At 40.9% G+C, this 17591-nt stretch overlaps 1 protein-coding gene across 2 annotated transcripts in view; it reads left to right on the plus strand.

The window, feature by feature from the left end:
• Positions 1-17591, plus strand: part of LOC139277017 (docking protein 5-like) — a 474689-nt gene that overhangs the window by 238684 nt on the left and 218414 nt on the right. For both annotated transcript variants that reach the window (XM_070895017.1, XM_070895019.1), the window contains one exon: positions 12867-12981. In XM_070895017.1, coding sequence (XP_070751118.1) covers positions 12867-12981 — 115 coding nt within the window. The remainder of the gene's footprint in view (positions 1-12866; positions 12982-17591) is intronic.

Below are 17591 nucleotides of genomic sequence, written 5' to 3' on the forward strand. Positions count from 1 at the left end.
ATACTCCACTTGAGGCCAAACCAGTGTTTTATAAAGGTTTATCATAACTTCCTTGCTTTGTACTCTCTGCTTCTATTTATGATGCCCAGAATCCTGTTTGCTTTTTTAACCGCTTTCTCAACCTGCCCTGCCACACACAATGATTTGTGCACATATACCCCCAGGTCTCTGTTCATGCACCCCCTTTAGAATTGTACCCTTAGATTACATTGCCTCACATCGTTCTTCCCACCAAAATGTATCACTTCGCACTTTTCTGTGTTAAATTTCATTTGCCACATGTCCACCCATTCCACCAGCCTGCCTATGTTCTTCTTGAATTCTATCCCTATCCTTCTCACTGTTCACTATACTTCCAAGTTCTGTGTCATCTACAAATTTTGAAATTGTGCCTTGTACACCAAGTCTAAGTTATTAATATATATCAAGAAAAGCAGTTGTTCCTGGTACCAACCCCTGGGCAACACCACTTTATACCTTCCTCCAGTCTAAAAAAAAAAACAACCGTTCACCACTACTCTGTTTCCCCCAACTATTTGTAACTATGACCTAGTACAGGCTGGTTGAAATTCATTTTGATAGTTTCACCTGTTACTGGCAATGAAGTGTGTGTGGTCATACATTAAGCTCCTGGGAATGAGCTGACTAATGTTGAACATTAATTTGCTCAGATGCTATCATTTCAATAATGCAGTAGTTACACAACCCAACAATATCTTTTGTGAAAACTTGGCAAAGAGCTAACAGGAAAATTGATGACCTGTCTGCGGAGAATGTAGTGCTAATAAAGGATTACTTTTAAGAAAGTGACAACTTTGAAACTTGGGAGTTAAGGAGGGAGTTAGGCTCGTAGGGTCCATTGTGTCACCAATATAACCAATGCTAAATGCAACTTAATAAGCCATCACATTTCATTACTGCTGATGAGCACACACTAAGAAGCATGGACTGTGATTTTTACTTAATTACTGAAGCACTTAATGTAAAGTCCCTTGAAAGCACTGCATTCCCATCAAAGTTTAAACAGAAATATTTTGTTAAGTTGATCTTGGTTTTATGAATTTTTTTGAAATAGTTTGCAAAATGTTGATACTCAACCACGAGTTTAGGTTTCCAATGTAGCACATCTGAAGAATTCAGAAGATGCAGCTTGAGATGATGAACTATCATTTTGCCTTGTTGCAATGTTCCTGGGTTGGACTTGATCTGTCACAGTTTTTCATCCTGAAATGCCACTTGAGGCTGTAAAATTGATGTAGTGTATAAAATTGAGTAAACATGTCACGATCACAATCTATCTCCGTGACATTGTTGACACTGATACACTTAATATTGTTAACCTTTTTGTTTCCTTTTATATGTGTTGAGCTATTCATCAAAATATTTTGATATATAACCACTTTATTCCATTCTTTGCAAATACTGGTAGTTTTTACTTACGGGATACAAATCTGTGGATTCTGTAAGTCAGTAGTCGCGTGTTGCAGGATTTGCTGTTGACACCCATCAATCTTAAATTGCCCTGTTAGGTTACTTTAGCCGTATTGTAAACCGCACTGAGATTTTCCTTTTGTTGAAATATATATTAAAATAATAGTGAAGGATGTTGCAAGATTGAAGTATTTGTGACCAGACTTGGACAAATATTACCGTTCTTTAATCGTCACTGGATCAAAATCCTGGAACTCCCTACCTAACAGTATTGTGGGAATACTTCACAGTTTAACAAGGCCATTAAAAAAAAGCAAACCAAGCACTAGGGGGTTATTTCTAGAGGGATTGAATTGAAAAGTAGAGAAGTTATGCTAAACTTGTATTGAACCTTGGTTAGACCACACTTTTGAATATTGCGTACAATTCTGTATTATAACAAGGATAAAGAGGTACTGGAGAGGGTGAAAAAAAGATTTACATGAATGATACCAGAAATGCGAGGATATACTTATCAGGAAAGGATGAACAGGCTGGATCTCTTTTCTCTAGAAAAGAGAAGGCTGAGGGGTCTTTAAAATTATGAAAGGTTGCATTAATTGAGGTCTTTAAAATTATGAAAGGTTTTGACAGAGTAGATACAGAGAGAGTGTTTCCACTTACATAAGAAATAGAAGCAGGAGTAGGCAATTTGGCCCCTCGAGCCTGCTCCATCATTCAATAAGAACATGGCTGATCTGATCCTGGCCTCAATTCCGCTTCTCTGCCCACTCCCCATAACCCTTAACTCCCTTATCATTCAAAAATCTGTCTATCTCTACCTTAAATATATTCAAAGACCCAGCCTCCACAGTTCTCTGGGGTAGAGAATTCCAAAGATTCATGACCCTCAGAGAAGAAATTCCTCCTCATTTCTGTTTTAAATGGGCAACCCCTTATTCTGATACTATGCCCCCTAGTTTTAGATTCCCCCATGAGGGGTAACATCCTTTCATCCACTTCAGGGAAAGAGCAAAACTAGAGGCCATCAATATAAGTTAGTCACCAAGAAATCAAGTAAGCAATTCTTTACCTAGAGTGTGGTGAGAATGTGGAACTCGCTACCACAGGGAGTGGTTGAAGCGAATAGCATAGCTGCATTTAAGGGGAGGCTAGATAAGCATATAAGCATCCAGGAGGGTGCTGAGCACCACGAGTCTCGTCGCCGAAAGCATGCAGAAACCAAGCACAGATAGCGGAAGGAGTGTGCGAAACCCACCCTTTCCTTCCACCTGTGACAGAGACTGTAATCCCTGTACTGGACTGTACAGTCACCTGAGAACTCACTTTTAAAGTGGAAGCAAGTCTTCCTCAATTTCAAGGGACTGCCTATGATGATGATGATAAGGGAGAATGGAATAGACTGTTATGCTGATAGAGTTAGATGAGGAAAGATGGGAGGAGGCTCAAGTGGCGTATCAATGCTGGCATGGACTGGTTAGGCTGACTGGCCTGTTTATGTGCTGTATATCCTATGTAATTCTCTGTAATATACCCTCACCACATGGACTCCAACGGTTCAAGAAAGAGGCTCACCACCACCTTCTCAAGGGCAACTGGATGGGCAAGAAATGCTGGCCTTGCCAGCGACGCCCACATCTCGCAAATGAATGAACAATAAATGTAACTGACCTTTAGCCTAGAATTATACATGGCTGATTTTTCAACTTAGGTAAACATATTAACAGAGGAAATAACTCTAAATAACAATGTCATGGAAGTAGTCTGACTGGCTTATTCATGTGGCTTACAAGTTTTGGGTATAGATCTCCTGTGCAGACATAGAAACATAGAAAATAGAAGCAGTAGTAGGCCATTCGACCCTTTGAGTCTGCACGGTCATTCACTATGATCATGGCTGATCCTCTATCTCAACACCATATTCCTGCTTTCTCCCCATACCCCTTGATGCCTTTTGTTTCTAGAAATCTATCTATCTCCCTCTTAAATATATTTAGTGATTGGCCTCCACAGCCTTCTGTGGTAGAGAATTCCACAGGTTCACCACCCTCTGAGTGAAAAAGTTTCTCCTCATCTCGGTCCTAAATTTCCTACCCCATATCCTGAGACTGTGACCCCTTGTTCTAGACTTCCCAGCCAGGGGAAACATCCTCCCCGCATCCAGTCTATCGAACCCAGTCACAACTTTATACGTTTCAATGAGATCCCCTCTCATTCTTCTAAATTCGAGTGAATACAGGCGTAGTCGACCCAAACTCTGCGAATTTGGTAATTTTAGTACTTCCAGTCCCAGTGAAAAAATGTTTTTTTTTGCTTCAATACAGCAAGGAGAGATAGATTTTTGACCATTAAGCAAGTTGGATTATCAATATATTTTACATAATTATATGCCACTGAACATGTACATTAAAACAACTAATATCCATTAAGAATTGAGAATGGAGTTGTAAGCTTCAATTTCTAAATAATTATTACTTTAAGTAAGTAGATAATTCAGGAGGTCTTATTAGCCTCAGGTTTTCATATAATTTTTTTTGCATACTCTGTATTAAAATTCTCAGAAGAACAGGCACTGCGGTAGTTCCTTTACTGTGAAAGGGGTAGCCTATGGTGAAGTTAGAATACTTATTAGGCTCAATCAGGTGCTTATCGTATAAGACTACAGTTTCCATGGAAGTAGCTTGAAGCCCTTAGCGATGTTAGACTGTATCCCTTGCTCTTGAGCCTTTTTTCCAGGGACCTGGATAAACTATATTATTTTGCTCTTGCATTTTTTTTGCCCATTAAGAATAGTCTTATTTCAAATTTACAAAAGCATTGCGTGTAATAACCAATAATTTTTTGAAGCTGATTCCAGTTATTTCCCTGGCCATTATTAATGTGATCATAGAGGGTTAATGGGTCCAGTTCAGTAATGCTATAAAAATAGCACTGTCTGAGATCTGGAGCAGAACAAAAGTCATTAAAAACCAGAGGAAAGTGGTGTCATTTGCATGTGCCAGACAAATTACTCTCTCAATTCAGCACATCTCAGGAGGATAGAAAAAATAATTGGGGCAGAATAAAGGATATCGTAGCAGAAAATTGCCTGCTTGGCACCCGGTGACATTCTCGAGCAAAACGTAAATAAGTAAATACCTGTGAATTGCTATCCCAAACAATCCAGAAATCAAACCTGTGCTGGTCTGAATGTTATTTGGTTGCATTAAGATAGTAAAGCTGATTAAATATGACTGACAAAGCACCGACTAATTATATAAGTGAAAAGCTTTTGTTTGGAAGGGGTAAGATGGAAAGATTCCTGAAGGAAGTGAGCTTTAACCAGATTTTGTTAATTGACAATAAGAGTTCAAAAATACCCATTCTGCCCCACTCCACAAGACTCTATTTAAATCAAGCATTTAATTTAAAATACTTTTTTTATATGCTAGTTTCCAAAATGTTACATGAAATGACATACTTGTGATCAGTATTTTTTTTAAATCAGCAAGACTTTAATGTTATCAGTCTTTACGAAAATAGTTGAGGAACTTCTCCAGAAGGAGCACCATAAACAAGAGATCTTGAATAAGGTTGACTGTCCAGCCTATTCACTAGAGAACATGTATTCAGGAAATGGTCAGAGATTTAAAAAAACTTACAAAATGGTAGTGCAAATGGAGTTCTTTATAAACCAGACACTCGGTAAACTAAGTTTATTACAAAGAATTATAATTACAAGTTAGAATTACAAAGTGCAGATAATGTTAGTCCTGGATTAGAATTGAATGTTGGCCTGTTTATATCAACTTATTGGTAGTTGCACTTTTGAGTGCGTTAGCAGTAATGGTTTTCTAGAGTCCAGGCAATATGCATTGCGAGTATTTTAATTTTTGTAATATAAAATATACATTGTATGTCTGCTTTACGCATATGTCATTAGGCATAAGGATGGGTTCCAGACTCGTTTTATTAATACGTATCTTAATTCTACTGAGTTCTACACTTTGAAATGGGCATCAAATAGCCACACATTTCGAGCTATTCTTTACACTTTGATATCTAATTTTCGACTGCCTTCCAGAAAAGCTTGTGACAACCAGGTTTGTCAGTTCAAATTATCAAAAATATAGGTTTAAATTTGTATTTAAAGCAAGGAGTCAAATCGTGAATACTAAATACAGTAATATTTGTGTGTGTGTGTGAATGTACACGTGTATATATAATCTGCAGTAATCTTAAACAACTTTAAATTAGCATTATTAAAAGGGCATCTGCCTGGACAACAATGTCAAATGTCCATTATGAACATTATTAAATGGGAGGAAATATTTATCATTTTATAGGTTTTTAAAAAAAAATACTCAACTGTTCTAGAGCATCTTACAGTTCACTCTGTGTAACACAATTATGAACTGAACAGGGAAGCATCAGTTAGATGTAGATTTCACAGTTTTCAAATTTTGAATTTGTATTAAATTCTTTAAATGGGATTAAGAAATCTTTGTAATGTTTTTGATTGTGAGAGACTGGATTTTGAATTGTACTTCAGGGGAATAAAAATGAAGACTTGCATTTATAGAGCTCGCAACATCTTAAAGCACTTTGGGCTGGATTTTCGGGTTTCTCCGTTTTTGAGTGAAAATGTAAGTGATACGTGAAATTTACTGTTTTTGCTGCGTTACCGATTTAAGACCTAACTTTCAGCCTTTAGGGTCTGTGCAGGGTTGCAAAGGGAGACGTTGCACAATTATTTGTGGCGCAAAAACGGGATCCTTGCCAACTTTCGTGTGGGGCCGGGAGCACTGTGAGAGAGGCCTTGGAAGGGGAAAAAAACTTTCAAAACAACATTCAAACAACATTACCAAGACCCTTAGCTAACAAATCGCTGCAAACTAATTTAAAAATAAAAATTTGACTTACCTTTTTTGCAGATTTGCCAACTTACCGTTGCTGGCAGGGCTACCGATTTTACCTGTCGGTGTTCGGGGCATGGTGTACGGGTTGGGAGAGTGCCGAAACTCGGACGGTAATGCAATCCGAGTCGTTACACGTCCTGCGCAGCTCTCCTCAGTGGTGATTCCAAGTGCCGTCGTAAATAAGGAGCCGAGGATCGCGACCGGGTTTTCGCCGTGGAGGGTCAAAACGCAGCGAAAACCCAGTTGCAAACCCCTCGAAAATCCGTCCTTTCATGTATAATGAGGCCACTTCACTATTGTGCAGGCAAACACAGCAGCCATTATGTGTAGGGCAAAATCCCACAAATGGCGGTGAGAAGAACACCCAGGTAAACTGCTTTGGTTGCTGTGAGTTACCATTGCCAGTCTTCTGTAGTTATAGCATAGCTCATCATTGTGAAAATACAGCTGCACTTGGAAAAGACGTAGGAAGGAGGAATACATCAGCCAGAATACGCATTATTGTGCTGTGGCCTCTACTGGATGATTTGATGGGGGATGTGGACATTGGGTTGAGGGATGGATTGGCCTTTACTTTGATGTCCCCACAAAGCCTTGTGATATTCGCTGTCAAGACGAACACATGAAACACTTGGGAAAGGCACCAGAAAACTAGATAGTGTCCTTGTAATTGTTCCTTTGCATGAGCCAGTACCTTGATGACAAAGTAGGGATAGAAGGCGGGAGGTGAGAGGAAGACCTGTGGTATAATTTAAATTAAAATTGTACATGTAGAACTCTTTTTTTAAAAAAAATTGAATTGTTAGTAAAGCCTGTAGTGTATCTTCTATGTATTTGATAAGCAGAAGGAAAATATTATAAAATATTTAAAGATGAATATCGGCCAAATGAATCCTGAAATGTAAAGATTTCCCCCCCCCCCACCACCATCTTTTAATGATATGTTACTTGATGTCACCTATAAGCTTATGTTTCACTTGTGTCTGTCAAAATTAATAATATAAATTAAGGAAAAAAGCTGACAGTTATTTAACTTTCAAACATTAGTCATGCTTTGCACAGCTACATTAATCTATAACAAATGTCTTCCCATTGGGATGTATCATCTGGGGATAACAAACAACATTGGTCCCAAGTGGATAATTATAGCCTATGTACAAGTGACAGAGCATGAAACTTTGACAAAGGAAGAAATATTGTAGCAGTCTTAATCTTTTTGAAGGTGTTTCTTGCGTCATAGAAAAACGTCCCTTCTAAGAGGCTGCTGCTAATATGTTATTCTTCACTTTACCATGTGAGACATTAAAAGGCACAGGAAGGACAGCTAGTATCAACTATTTAAAACTCTACGATGTTGAAATTAGACTTTGCCAATAGTGCATAATGGGCAGTTTCGTATCAGATGCCCCTTATATTTCTATAGAATTGAATATCGAGCAGGGAGTGTAACGGCGGCTGGCTGATGCAATGCTGCCTGTTTAGTGCTATCACCCAAGATACATTCACCCCCTAAGACTTAATATACTGAATGATTACAAAGAATTTATATGTAAATAACTGGCTTTTTTTTGCCAAATATTTTCTTAACCAGGTGCAATTGTGTTGTGGAGAATTATGGTTTGCGATAATACATATAGGGATCCCTGTTTCATCAATGCAGTTTGAGTAATCGTCAACACTAATATTGTGGCTGTATGTGTTTTTAAATAGAATGAAGGCATTCCAAGACTGGCACAATCCCAAAAAACCTTACAACTGAATAAATAAATAAATGTGCAGCTGAAAAACTGCACAAGACCACTGCTTAAAGGCAATTCAAGAAGTTAAATTCCTTTTTATTATTTTGAATTTCCGGATTTCTATTAGTGTTCTGGGATCACATGCCGCCATTCAGTTTGTGAAAAATGAGACCCAATGACCTCCCTTTTAGCATATGTAAAGAAATAGTCACAATGGAAGTCCAGTGGGACATGAACTTGTCATGAGTTAAGCTGCAGCTATAACCAATATTCCATTCGATATATAATAGGGGAAAAAATAAAAGTAAACCGATCTTAATGGCAGGTCCTCATTTGAACTCCTGCCCGACACTCTGCTAGATTGACGAGCTGACTGGCGGTTGGTTGTGGGCATCTGGCGGCAGGAGGCTCTAGCCCTGGAACTGTGTGAACGGTCCCCGGGTGTCCGTGGGGGAGGAAGGGTTTGGCAAATGTCGGAAGGGAGCTAGCCAGCAGCAAGGGAGGCCTGTCTGATAGGGAAGCCACCACTGCTCCCCCACTCAGGTCTTCAACTAAAATTGTAGAATGGCTCCTGAAGATATAATTGAACCCGATTTGCATATTTAAGTTAGGATCCCGCTTCCTCCCTGTTCCTCCTGAGGTGCTGCTCCTCGAGCTTGCGTTGAGCTTCTTTGGAACAGTGTAGGAGTCCAAGGATGGAGATGTGGGAGTGAAGCGGGGAATGTAAGTGGGGAAACTTTACAGCCTTCTGGACTCAACAAGTTCAAGAATTTCCGACCATAATATCTGCCCATATTTTTGGCTCGCTTCCCCCTCCCCCTCCCCCCAACCCCGATCTTATGTTTTTTTTTCTCTTTGTCTCCAACGGCAGCTGATCATTATTCTGCCATTCACACCCTTTCTAGACTAACCTTTCTCTAACTTCTGCCACTACCATTTCAATTCGGCCCATCATCCATTTTGTCTCTAATTTCTCCTGCCTTCCACTCTATCACAGAACTTCCCTTTTGTTCTTTCTTCCCCTCTGCCTTTCATTGCTTACGATCTGTTCTTTTTGAACATTTGCCAGTTCTACAAAGGGTCATCAACCTGAAACGCTCTCTTTTTCTCTCCACAAATGCTGCCACTGAGATTTCCATCATTTTCTGTCTTTATTTCAGATTCTATCATCCACAGTATTTTGCATTTGTATTGAGATATCCATCATCTTACTGAGGCTAAGATGGAGAAGATGGTCAGGTCCAGATCTTGAGAGACACCTCTACACTCTACAACAAGCTGCAGAAGCTCCCCGGCAAACAGTCCAATATTTTGAGCAACTGGTGGTGCACAGAAATCCTCCTCCTTTTAAAGGCTGGGCCCTGAAGTCTGCATCTCTGGCCTGTTCAGCAGTGCTAAGACTTGCCCTAGTAAGCTAATTTCTGGGCTGTCCTTTCCAACTGCACTTGCTCAGTGAATTTCCCAGTGCAAACTCCTTTAGCCTACTATCTACAATATGCGGGGTGTTCATTTCTGTGCTGGTGCTTGAAAGGTTTGGAATGAATGGCGGTGCAGTTTCTCAGCAGCTGCTTCAGCATAGCCTGAGACTTTTAATGGACATAGAAAAGGAGAAGAGGGATAATGGATAGCGCTGCTGAGTATTTCCAGCATTTTCTGTTTTTATATTAGAATGGATAGCATGTTGGAGCATGGAGCAGGGATAAAATGAATGCCAGTGATATGCATCATCAGGTTGTCATGCTGAGTGGGGGTGAGAGAGTTCAGCATAAAAAGAAAAGGAAGGAAAGATGCCAAAACACCTGCTGTGTGTAGACTCCATCCTCGCCATGTCTAACGCTGCATACCCTGTCTCTGCCAATTATGTCACTGGCAGCCTTTTCCATTGGTATTAGCAGTCAGGCAGGATCGCCTTCTGATCTTGTACTCCACCTCCTGTTGTGTCCAAACTTGTCCTACAAGGAAAGCACAAGTGGGTTTGTGTGCACCCTATTAAAGGGTTCTGAAGTGAGGCATCTTAGCATAGGGTGCAGGCTGAGTGGAACAGATAGCAGTTGTGAGGGTGGTAGCAGGTCCCGAGTGTGCAAATGCCAGCAGAAGAAAGTGCAGAAAAGTATGCAGGAGAGGCAGAATGCAATACACAAGTTCGAGTATCCACCTCCATTAATAAGTGCGGGGCTTCCTTTAAATAGCGCCAGTCTCACCAGATTTCCTGTTCTGCTGATCTGCAAGCTGCCTATCGGGAGTGTAATTAGCACTGGCAGCTCGCCCTGAATATCATAAGATTCAAGCATGAAATAGTGTCAGTCTTGGCTCAGTTAGTAGCACTCTCACTTCTGAGTCAAAAGGTTGTGGGTTCAAGTCGCACTCCACAGGCTTACGACAAAATCAAGGCTGGCACTCCCAGTGTAGTACTGAGGGATTGCTGCACTGTCGGAGGTGCCGTCTTGTGGATAAAACATTAAACTGAAGCCCCATTTGCCCCCTCAGGTGGACATAAAAGATCCCATTGCACTATCTCAAAGCAGAGCAGAGGAGTTTTCCCCAGTGTCCTGGTCCAATATGTATCCCTCAACCAACATTGCTGATAAAGCAGATTATCTTGATATTATCATATTACTGTTTGTGGGATCTAGTGTGAAAATTAGCTGCTGCCTTTCCTATATTACAACAGTAACTATATTTCAAAAGCACTTCATTGGCTGTAAAGCGCTTCCGGGTGTCTTGAGCTTGTGAAAGGTGCTATATAAATGCAAAACTTTCTTTCATCCTTCCTTTCTTTCCTTCTTTCCATCTTTCCTTATCTCCTCCCTCCCTTCCTCCCTCATTATGTGGGCAGGCTGAATGTTCCACAAATCCCTACTTGATATACGCGGTGTACAACAATCAACCCCAATGAGTTGGCTGATTCTTTTACTCTCGAGTAGGAGAATCTAAATGAGATCAATAGAAGCAGGAAGGTGGAGATTAATGAAACAATTTAACATTCCTAAAATCTTTATGGTAAAATACTAGATAATGAATTAGTATATTATTTTCTTCTGCAGTTAGCCATATTATTCAGAAGTTATGAGAATCAACCAGAATCGTACATATGACTTAGTTACATATGAACAGAACAGTAGTTAATGATTCATAATATGCCAGGGGCAGAACCTTATGTAGATCAACTAGATTTTGAACCATACACGGTAAATTCTCGTAAACAGCCAGCTTGACTTATAAATGGTCACACACTCATCCATTATTGCTATAAAGTGTGGTTTCTCTAATCTGAAATGGAGGCAGCATTTTGTATGTGCGAGGTGTTTTGTTGAAGCTTGTCAGCACTTAGCCTGGCCAGATTAGAGTGGAGCTAATGTGTAGCTGCCACAGCAGGAAGCCATGATCGAAACTGAAAAATCTACAAGTAGGAGTTTAATTGTCTGCTGAAGTCAAAGGTTTCAGTACTTAATGAAAACTAATGAGGGCCGCACCTGATCAAGGAACATAAATTCAAGCTGAAGCAAGGCCAACACTTTATTTTCACATGACTTAAATTCGACAATATGTTCAAGAAAATTATTCATGCATCCAATGAAAATTAAATAACTGATATGTTTTGGAATCTACGTAAAGTAAATCTTTTCCTGAAAAAATGAGTTATGTGGCACAGAATATATTACAACATGATTTACACATTCTGTCCTTTCCATTGTGAACTTTTAGGTGCAAGAGCAGAAAACGTAGCTTCGGCGGGTATGATAATTACACGTGACCTTTTATTTCCATCTTCAGTGGCACCATTGTACCACTCTCCTGTCTCACTAAAGATATATTATTTAAAAAGAAAAATTACTCCAATAGATTTCAAATGCATCATCTCTCAACGAAGTATGATAAAAATAGAACACATGACAGCGTGATTTATAACCGCTATCTGGCTTGTGATGAGGATCTCATAACCCTGATGAGCAGTGGGATCTGGTGTCACTCAATACCATAATTTGTATTAACCATTGTTCCTGCTATACCTATTCTCTTAGACCTGAGGTTCCCAAACAATTTTAGCTGAGCCCCACCCCCTTTTATAAGAAACAGTATTTTTGTACAATTAATGTTAGTTTAAATATTGCTGGTAACCCAGAATACGTCAGCCGTTTTGTTATGTTAGCTGCTTGAATTCTGCTCCCTTGCTCCTTTTTGAGTTTTCCAATCATGTCATTCGATCGCACTGGCCGGGAAATTGCTTGGTTCTTCTCCCGCTTTGTACCATTACTTTACCGGAATTGTAGCAGAAACCGTATTTACACGTGCAAATGTGGATTCCGCCACACTTGCTCCAGGGTAATGCTGGCAAATGAGGAACAGATCTGAGGAATTTTCTGGCCACTATATCTGCTGTCCTCCTCGTGCCCCCCCTCCTGATAACCTCATCGCAGCCCCCAGCTTGAGAACCTCTGTCTCCACCCACAGAAATTATAACGTAAAATGTTATGATGTAGATCTGTCCAATTTATTGCCAGATACAACATAGAATAGATTTAATATGATTTGCTAATGCGCTATGTATGTAATTGCTCTGTTTTCCATCATTCCTATTAAACATTTTTTCCCCAGTATGAGAGTCTCCTTAGGCAACCTCTGCTCTCTGCTATTTGGCTTGCAAATGTAACAGAATAATTCCCTCATAGAAATTGTACCAAACGCTTTTAAAGTGCTTTTTAATGTCTCTGGGGCTATATTCCCCATTTTCCAGTTATACAAAAATGGCTTCTTAGTAATAAACGGTAATCTGAAGTGCAAAATGTTGATCTTTCAGGTAACAGACCTCAGTAATATAAAGAATGTGACAAGGCTACCAAATGGCACTAAGAGGCATGCTGTACTCATCATTTTCAGTGATGATACTTCAAAAACCTTTGCATGTGAGTCAGGTAGGTGTCACATACTTTTCTCAACTAATTGTGTGAACTGTCGAAGTAGTAAAATAAATACTTAAGTCTTTACCATTATATTTGTTCACAGCTTTACCTGAGTAGTCAAAGATATCAAGAATACAACTTTAAAATAGCAAAATAAAAACCATTATGCCCACACTGCACTAACATCCGTAGAGGTGGTACAACACCCTCCCTACCGGCTACTGCGGACTGCACCACTTTTGTACTTTGCTTAAATCAGAACCTTGCGTAAGCTGAACAAAACAGCACAGGCTGGTTACAGGAAGGAAAGCTGTTGCCAGTTTTACCAATGTTCCTGTTTGAAGGCACACGAGCAATAATACACAGAAAATGTAAACATTAAATTGAATTAGCATTTAAAAAGCAGACAAGAGAGATAAATAGGCAACTCTTCAGTTCTGATCATTCATTGGTTGTGGTGCTTGTGCTATTGGTGGGTACAGAAATTTTGAGGGGTGGGGTGGGTGGCAGTTTAAAATGCAGCAAATTAGAAGCCCATTTTATTCTCTGCCCAATTATTTCAGTGGAAAAGACAATAGGGCAGAGTGTAAAACGAGCTGCCAAGTTGCTATCGGCAAAGACAAATTTCACTCCTCTCCTTAACTTTCTCTCCTAGTCTCTCTCATTGTTCCACTGAAAGCACTGAGCAGCAGAAGGTGTGGGGTGCTCCAGTATGAGTCAGTGGTCACCTTCCTGAAGCTGTACAGTGTTCTGTTTAGCCTACACCTTGAACACTCTACCATTCAGTTCTGGTCACAGAGGCACAAGGAAAACATCTAAGACCCAGAAGTAGCACCAATCAATGGTGTCAGAGGACTATTATGAGGAAAATTGGATAGGCTTAACTCATCAGTCCTAAAAGGAAGTGAATAAGTGAAGATCTTCTAGAAGTATCTAAATCTGAGCACTATTTCAAATTAGTGCATGGTCATAGGGCAAATGGACATAGAGACAAACTGGTTAAAGATGAGGGTTGATGTTGGGGAAGCACTTCTTCACGTGAAGAGTGACCAATACTTGGAATATTTTCCAGGTAAAATTGTGGTGGTAAAAACTTTATTTGATGTACTAAGAACATCATAAGAACATAAGAACATAAGAAATAGGAGCAGGAGTAGGTCATTTGGCCTCTCGAGCCTGCTCTGCCATTTAATAAGATCATGGCTGATCTGATCTTGGGCTCAGCTCCACTTCCCTGGCCACTCTCCATAACCCTTCGCTCAATTATCATTCAAAAATCTGGCTATCTCCATCCTCAATATATTCAATGTCCCAGCCTCCACAGCTCTCTGGGCAGAGAATTTCACAGATTTACGACCCTCTGAAGAATTCCACCTCATCTCAGTTCTAAATGGGCGACCCCTTATTCTTATACTCTGCCCCCTAGTTCTGGATTCCCCCATGAGTGGAAACATCCTCTCTGCATCTACCTGGTCGAGCCCTCTCAGTATCTTATATGTTTCAATAAGATCCCCTTTCATTCGTCTAAATTCCAATGAGTATAGGCCCAACCTACTCAACCTTTCTTCATAAGTCAACCTTCACAGGACTTCCCTGCTTTTATACTTCATCCCCCTTGCAATAAAGGCCAACATTCCATTTGCCTTCCTGATTATTTGCTGTACCTGCATACTAACTTTTTGTGTTTCATGCACAAGGACCCCCAGGTCCCTCTGTACTGCAGCATTTTATAATATCTCTCCATTGCTTTTTTATTATTTCTGTCAAAGTGGATAACCTCACGTTTTCCCACATTATACTCCATCTGCCAAATATTTGCCCACTCACTTAGCCTGTCTATATCCCTTTGCAGATTGTTTTGGGCTCAATTTTCCCGGGTCATTTGCACCGTTTTTTTGGCGCGTACCATTTTTTCTGGCATAATTATTTAATTCCAAGTTCCCCCCTGGAATCTGCGCTGGTGTAATTGGTTTAGTTACGACTTTTCTACCGTAGGTTTTCTGACGACATGTTTACGGCAGTTTTCAGCATTTTTCGCAGTTTGCCCCAAATTTTTTTATCCTAGGTCGGCATATCTGGCCACTCCTGAAAAATCTTCTGGTGAGTTAACAGAAAGCAGCACGCATTGAAAAATCAGCGCTGAAAGACGGCATTATTTTTCTTCATAGTTTTTGGTGGGAGTCACTAACACTTGAAATATCCATAATAAAGTTCAACTTTTTTTACCTTTCAACGGTGTACGTGGAAATGACTTGGATTTCTGAAGTTTTATTTTTTTTTTACGCACAAGCCACCGGCGAACGTCTTCAAGCAGGGCTGGAGGGGGTCGTAGCGTCGGCCGTCAGAATCGGCCCTGCGCCCAGACATGGAGGCCTTACTCATGTCGGGTATATCGAGACAGGCATTCATACCTGCACTTGAGTGATGCAGACTGTATCCGAAGGCTGCGTTTCCGCAAAGAAATTGTGACTGAGATCTGTGAGTTGGTGAAAGCAGACCTGCAACCTAAAAGCATCAGGAGGACTGCTTTGTCAGTTGAAGTGAAGGTTACAGCTGTACTTTCATTCTATGCCTCCGGATCGTTTCAAGCTACAACTGGGGATGTGTGCACCATCTCTCAACATGCAACACATGTCTGCATTCGGCAGGTGACAGCTGCAGTATATGCATGGAGGAATAATTACTAAAGTTCCCCATACCGCCCAAGCAATGCGTGATAGGGCTTCTCTAGGATTGCTGGCTTCCCAAAGGTACAGGCCTGTATTGATTGTACCCACATCGCCTTGCGAGCACTTTTGGAAGATTCCAAGATGTACAGGAACAGAAAAGGCTTCCACTCCATTAATGTACAGCTCATGTGTGACGACATGCATCGCAACATGTCAGTCGATGCAAGATACCATGGGAGCATGCATGATGCATTCATCCTAAGCGAGAGCGTTATATCTGCCATGTTTCAGCAGCAGCAGCCAGAAGGGCTGAGCTGGCTGCTGGGTACGGTCTTGCTATCTGGTTCATATGGCCCCTATGCATAACCCGGACGGATGCTGACCTGGAATACAACATGTCGCACATTGCAACGCGCAACATCATAGAGAGGATCATTGGCATCTTGAAACAGCGTTTCCGATGCCTGGACCATTCCGGAGGCTACTTGCTGTACTCCCCTGAGACTGTCGGTCAGTTCACTGTTGTGTGCTGCATGCTGCATAACTTAGCCATCATGAGGCAGCAGCAGCTGGTAGGAGAAGACCCACCTGCGATGAGAATGGCTGATGTTGATGAGGAAGATGCAGATGATGAGCAGGAGGATGAGGACGAGGAAGCCATGCAAGTACCTGAACCCGAAGCACAATGGCAGAGGAGGGCGGGCCATCGTGCCCCTTTAACGGTTGCTCGAATCTTGCGCCAGCAGCTCATCCGTGAACGCCTTGCTACCTGAACGCTCAGCAGCAACTATTCCACATGCACCATGTTTACTGTTTGGACCTGTTCCGTAATGTTGTGTTGTGTTAATGGAAAAATGATGGAAATGATGATTCTTGAGTTCTAAAAGTTGTGTTAAGAATGGAACAAATTATGTAAATGATTCAGATTTAATGTAAAATATATTTTATTCAAAAGTTTAACAAAGTTCTTTGTACTTAACTTAATTTAAGAACATTATTCTTGTATCAAACTTTAAAGTTTGCAGTTATGATCACTTATAAATTTCAAGATCACTTACAAACTCTAGGATCACTTACTAACTTTTAAACTCACTTACTAACTTTTAAACTTGTAAATTTACATAACTTACAAAAATTTTTAATATGAGAACAACAGTTATAACAGTAACAACAACAACATCAGCAGCAGCAAAGAAAGGCTGCACCCATCTCTCCTCCAACTTATTCTAAGACTGCCCGCCGCGCTTGTTCTTGGCGACTCCACCACCCCTGCCCGCAGATCTTTCTGGGATTGGTACCAAGCTTATTATTTCTAAGATCTCTGGTAGTGTCACTTGTTGAGGAGGGTGTGCAGGCAGCAAGTTGGAGGGCCCAGGTGGCAATGTGGAGGGCCTGGTTTGGTGGTTTTCAGAGGCTGGTCTGGGGATTGGAGTGGGAGTGACAGTTGATTCTGTCAATGAGCGCGGGGTCCACGCGTGTTCTCTTATTGCAGCAGGAAACTCCAACATGCCCTCCCTGATGCGCCCTGACACTGTCTCAATGACCTGCAACATTCCTTCCTCATGTTGAGCAAAACTGTCTCAACTACCTGTGACATTCTCTCCCTCATATTCAGTAATAGTGTTTGCACCATCTCTGACATTCGCTCCCTGATGTTCACTGACAGCGCATCAGCTACTTGTGACATTCCCTCCCTCATGGTCACTGACATGGTTTCAGCTGACTGAGATATTTCCTCACTCATGGTCCCTGATATCGTCCCCATTTCTTGTGAGATTGCTGTTACTTCTCCCAACAGTCCCGCTACCTCATCACCCACCCTACTGATGATGTCCAGGAGTGATCGCGTAAGGTCAATGCTCTCCCCACTCATTTCCATCATCTGAACCACATCTGTTAGATCCTGCACCTCAGGAGAGCGCTGTTGAGCTCTCCTTCCCCTCCTCCCCATGG

The sequence above is a fragment of the Pristiophorus japonicus genome, chromosome 12 (genome assembly GCF_044704955.1).
Source record: "Pristiophorus japonicus isolate sPriJap1 chromosome 12, sPriJap1.hap1, whole genome shotgun sequence".
NCBI lineage: Eukaryota > Metazoa > Chordata > Chondrichthyes > Pristiophoridae > Pristiophorus > Pristiophorus japonicus.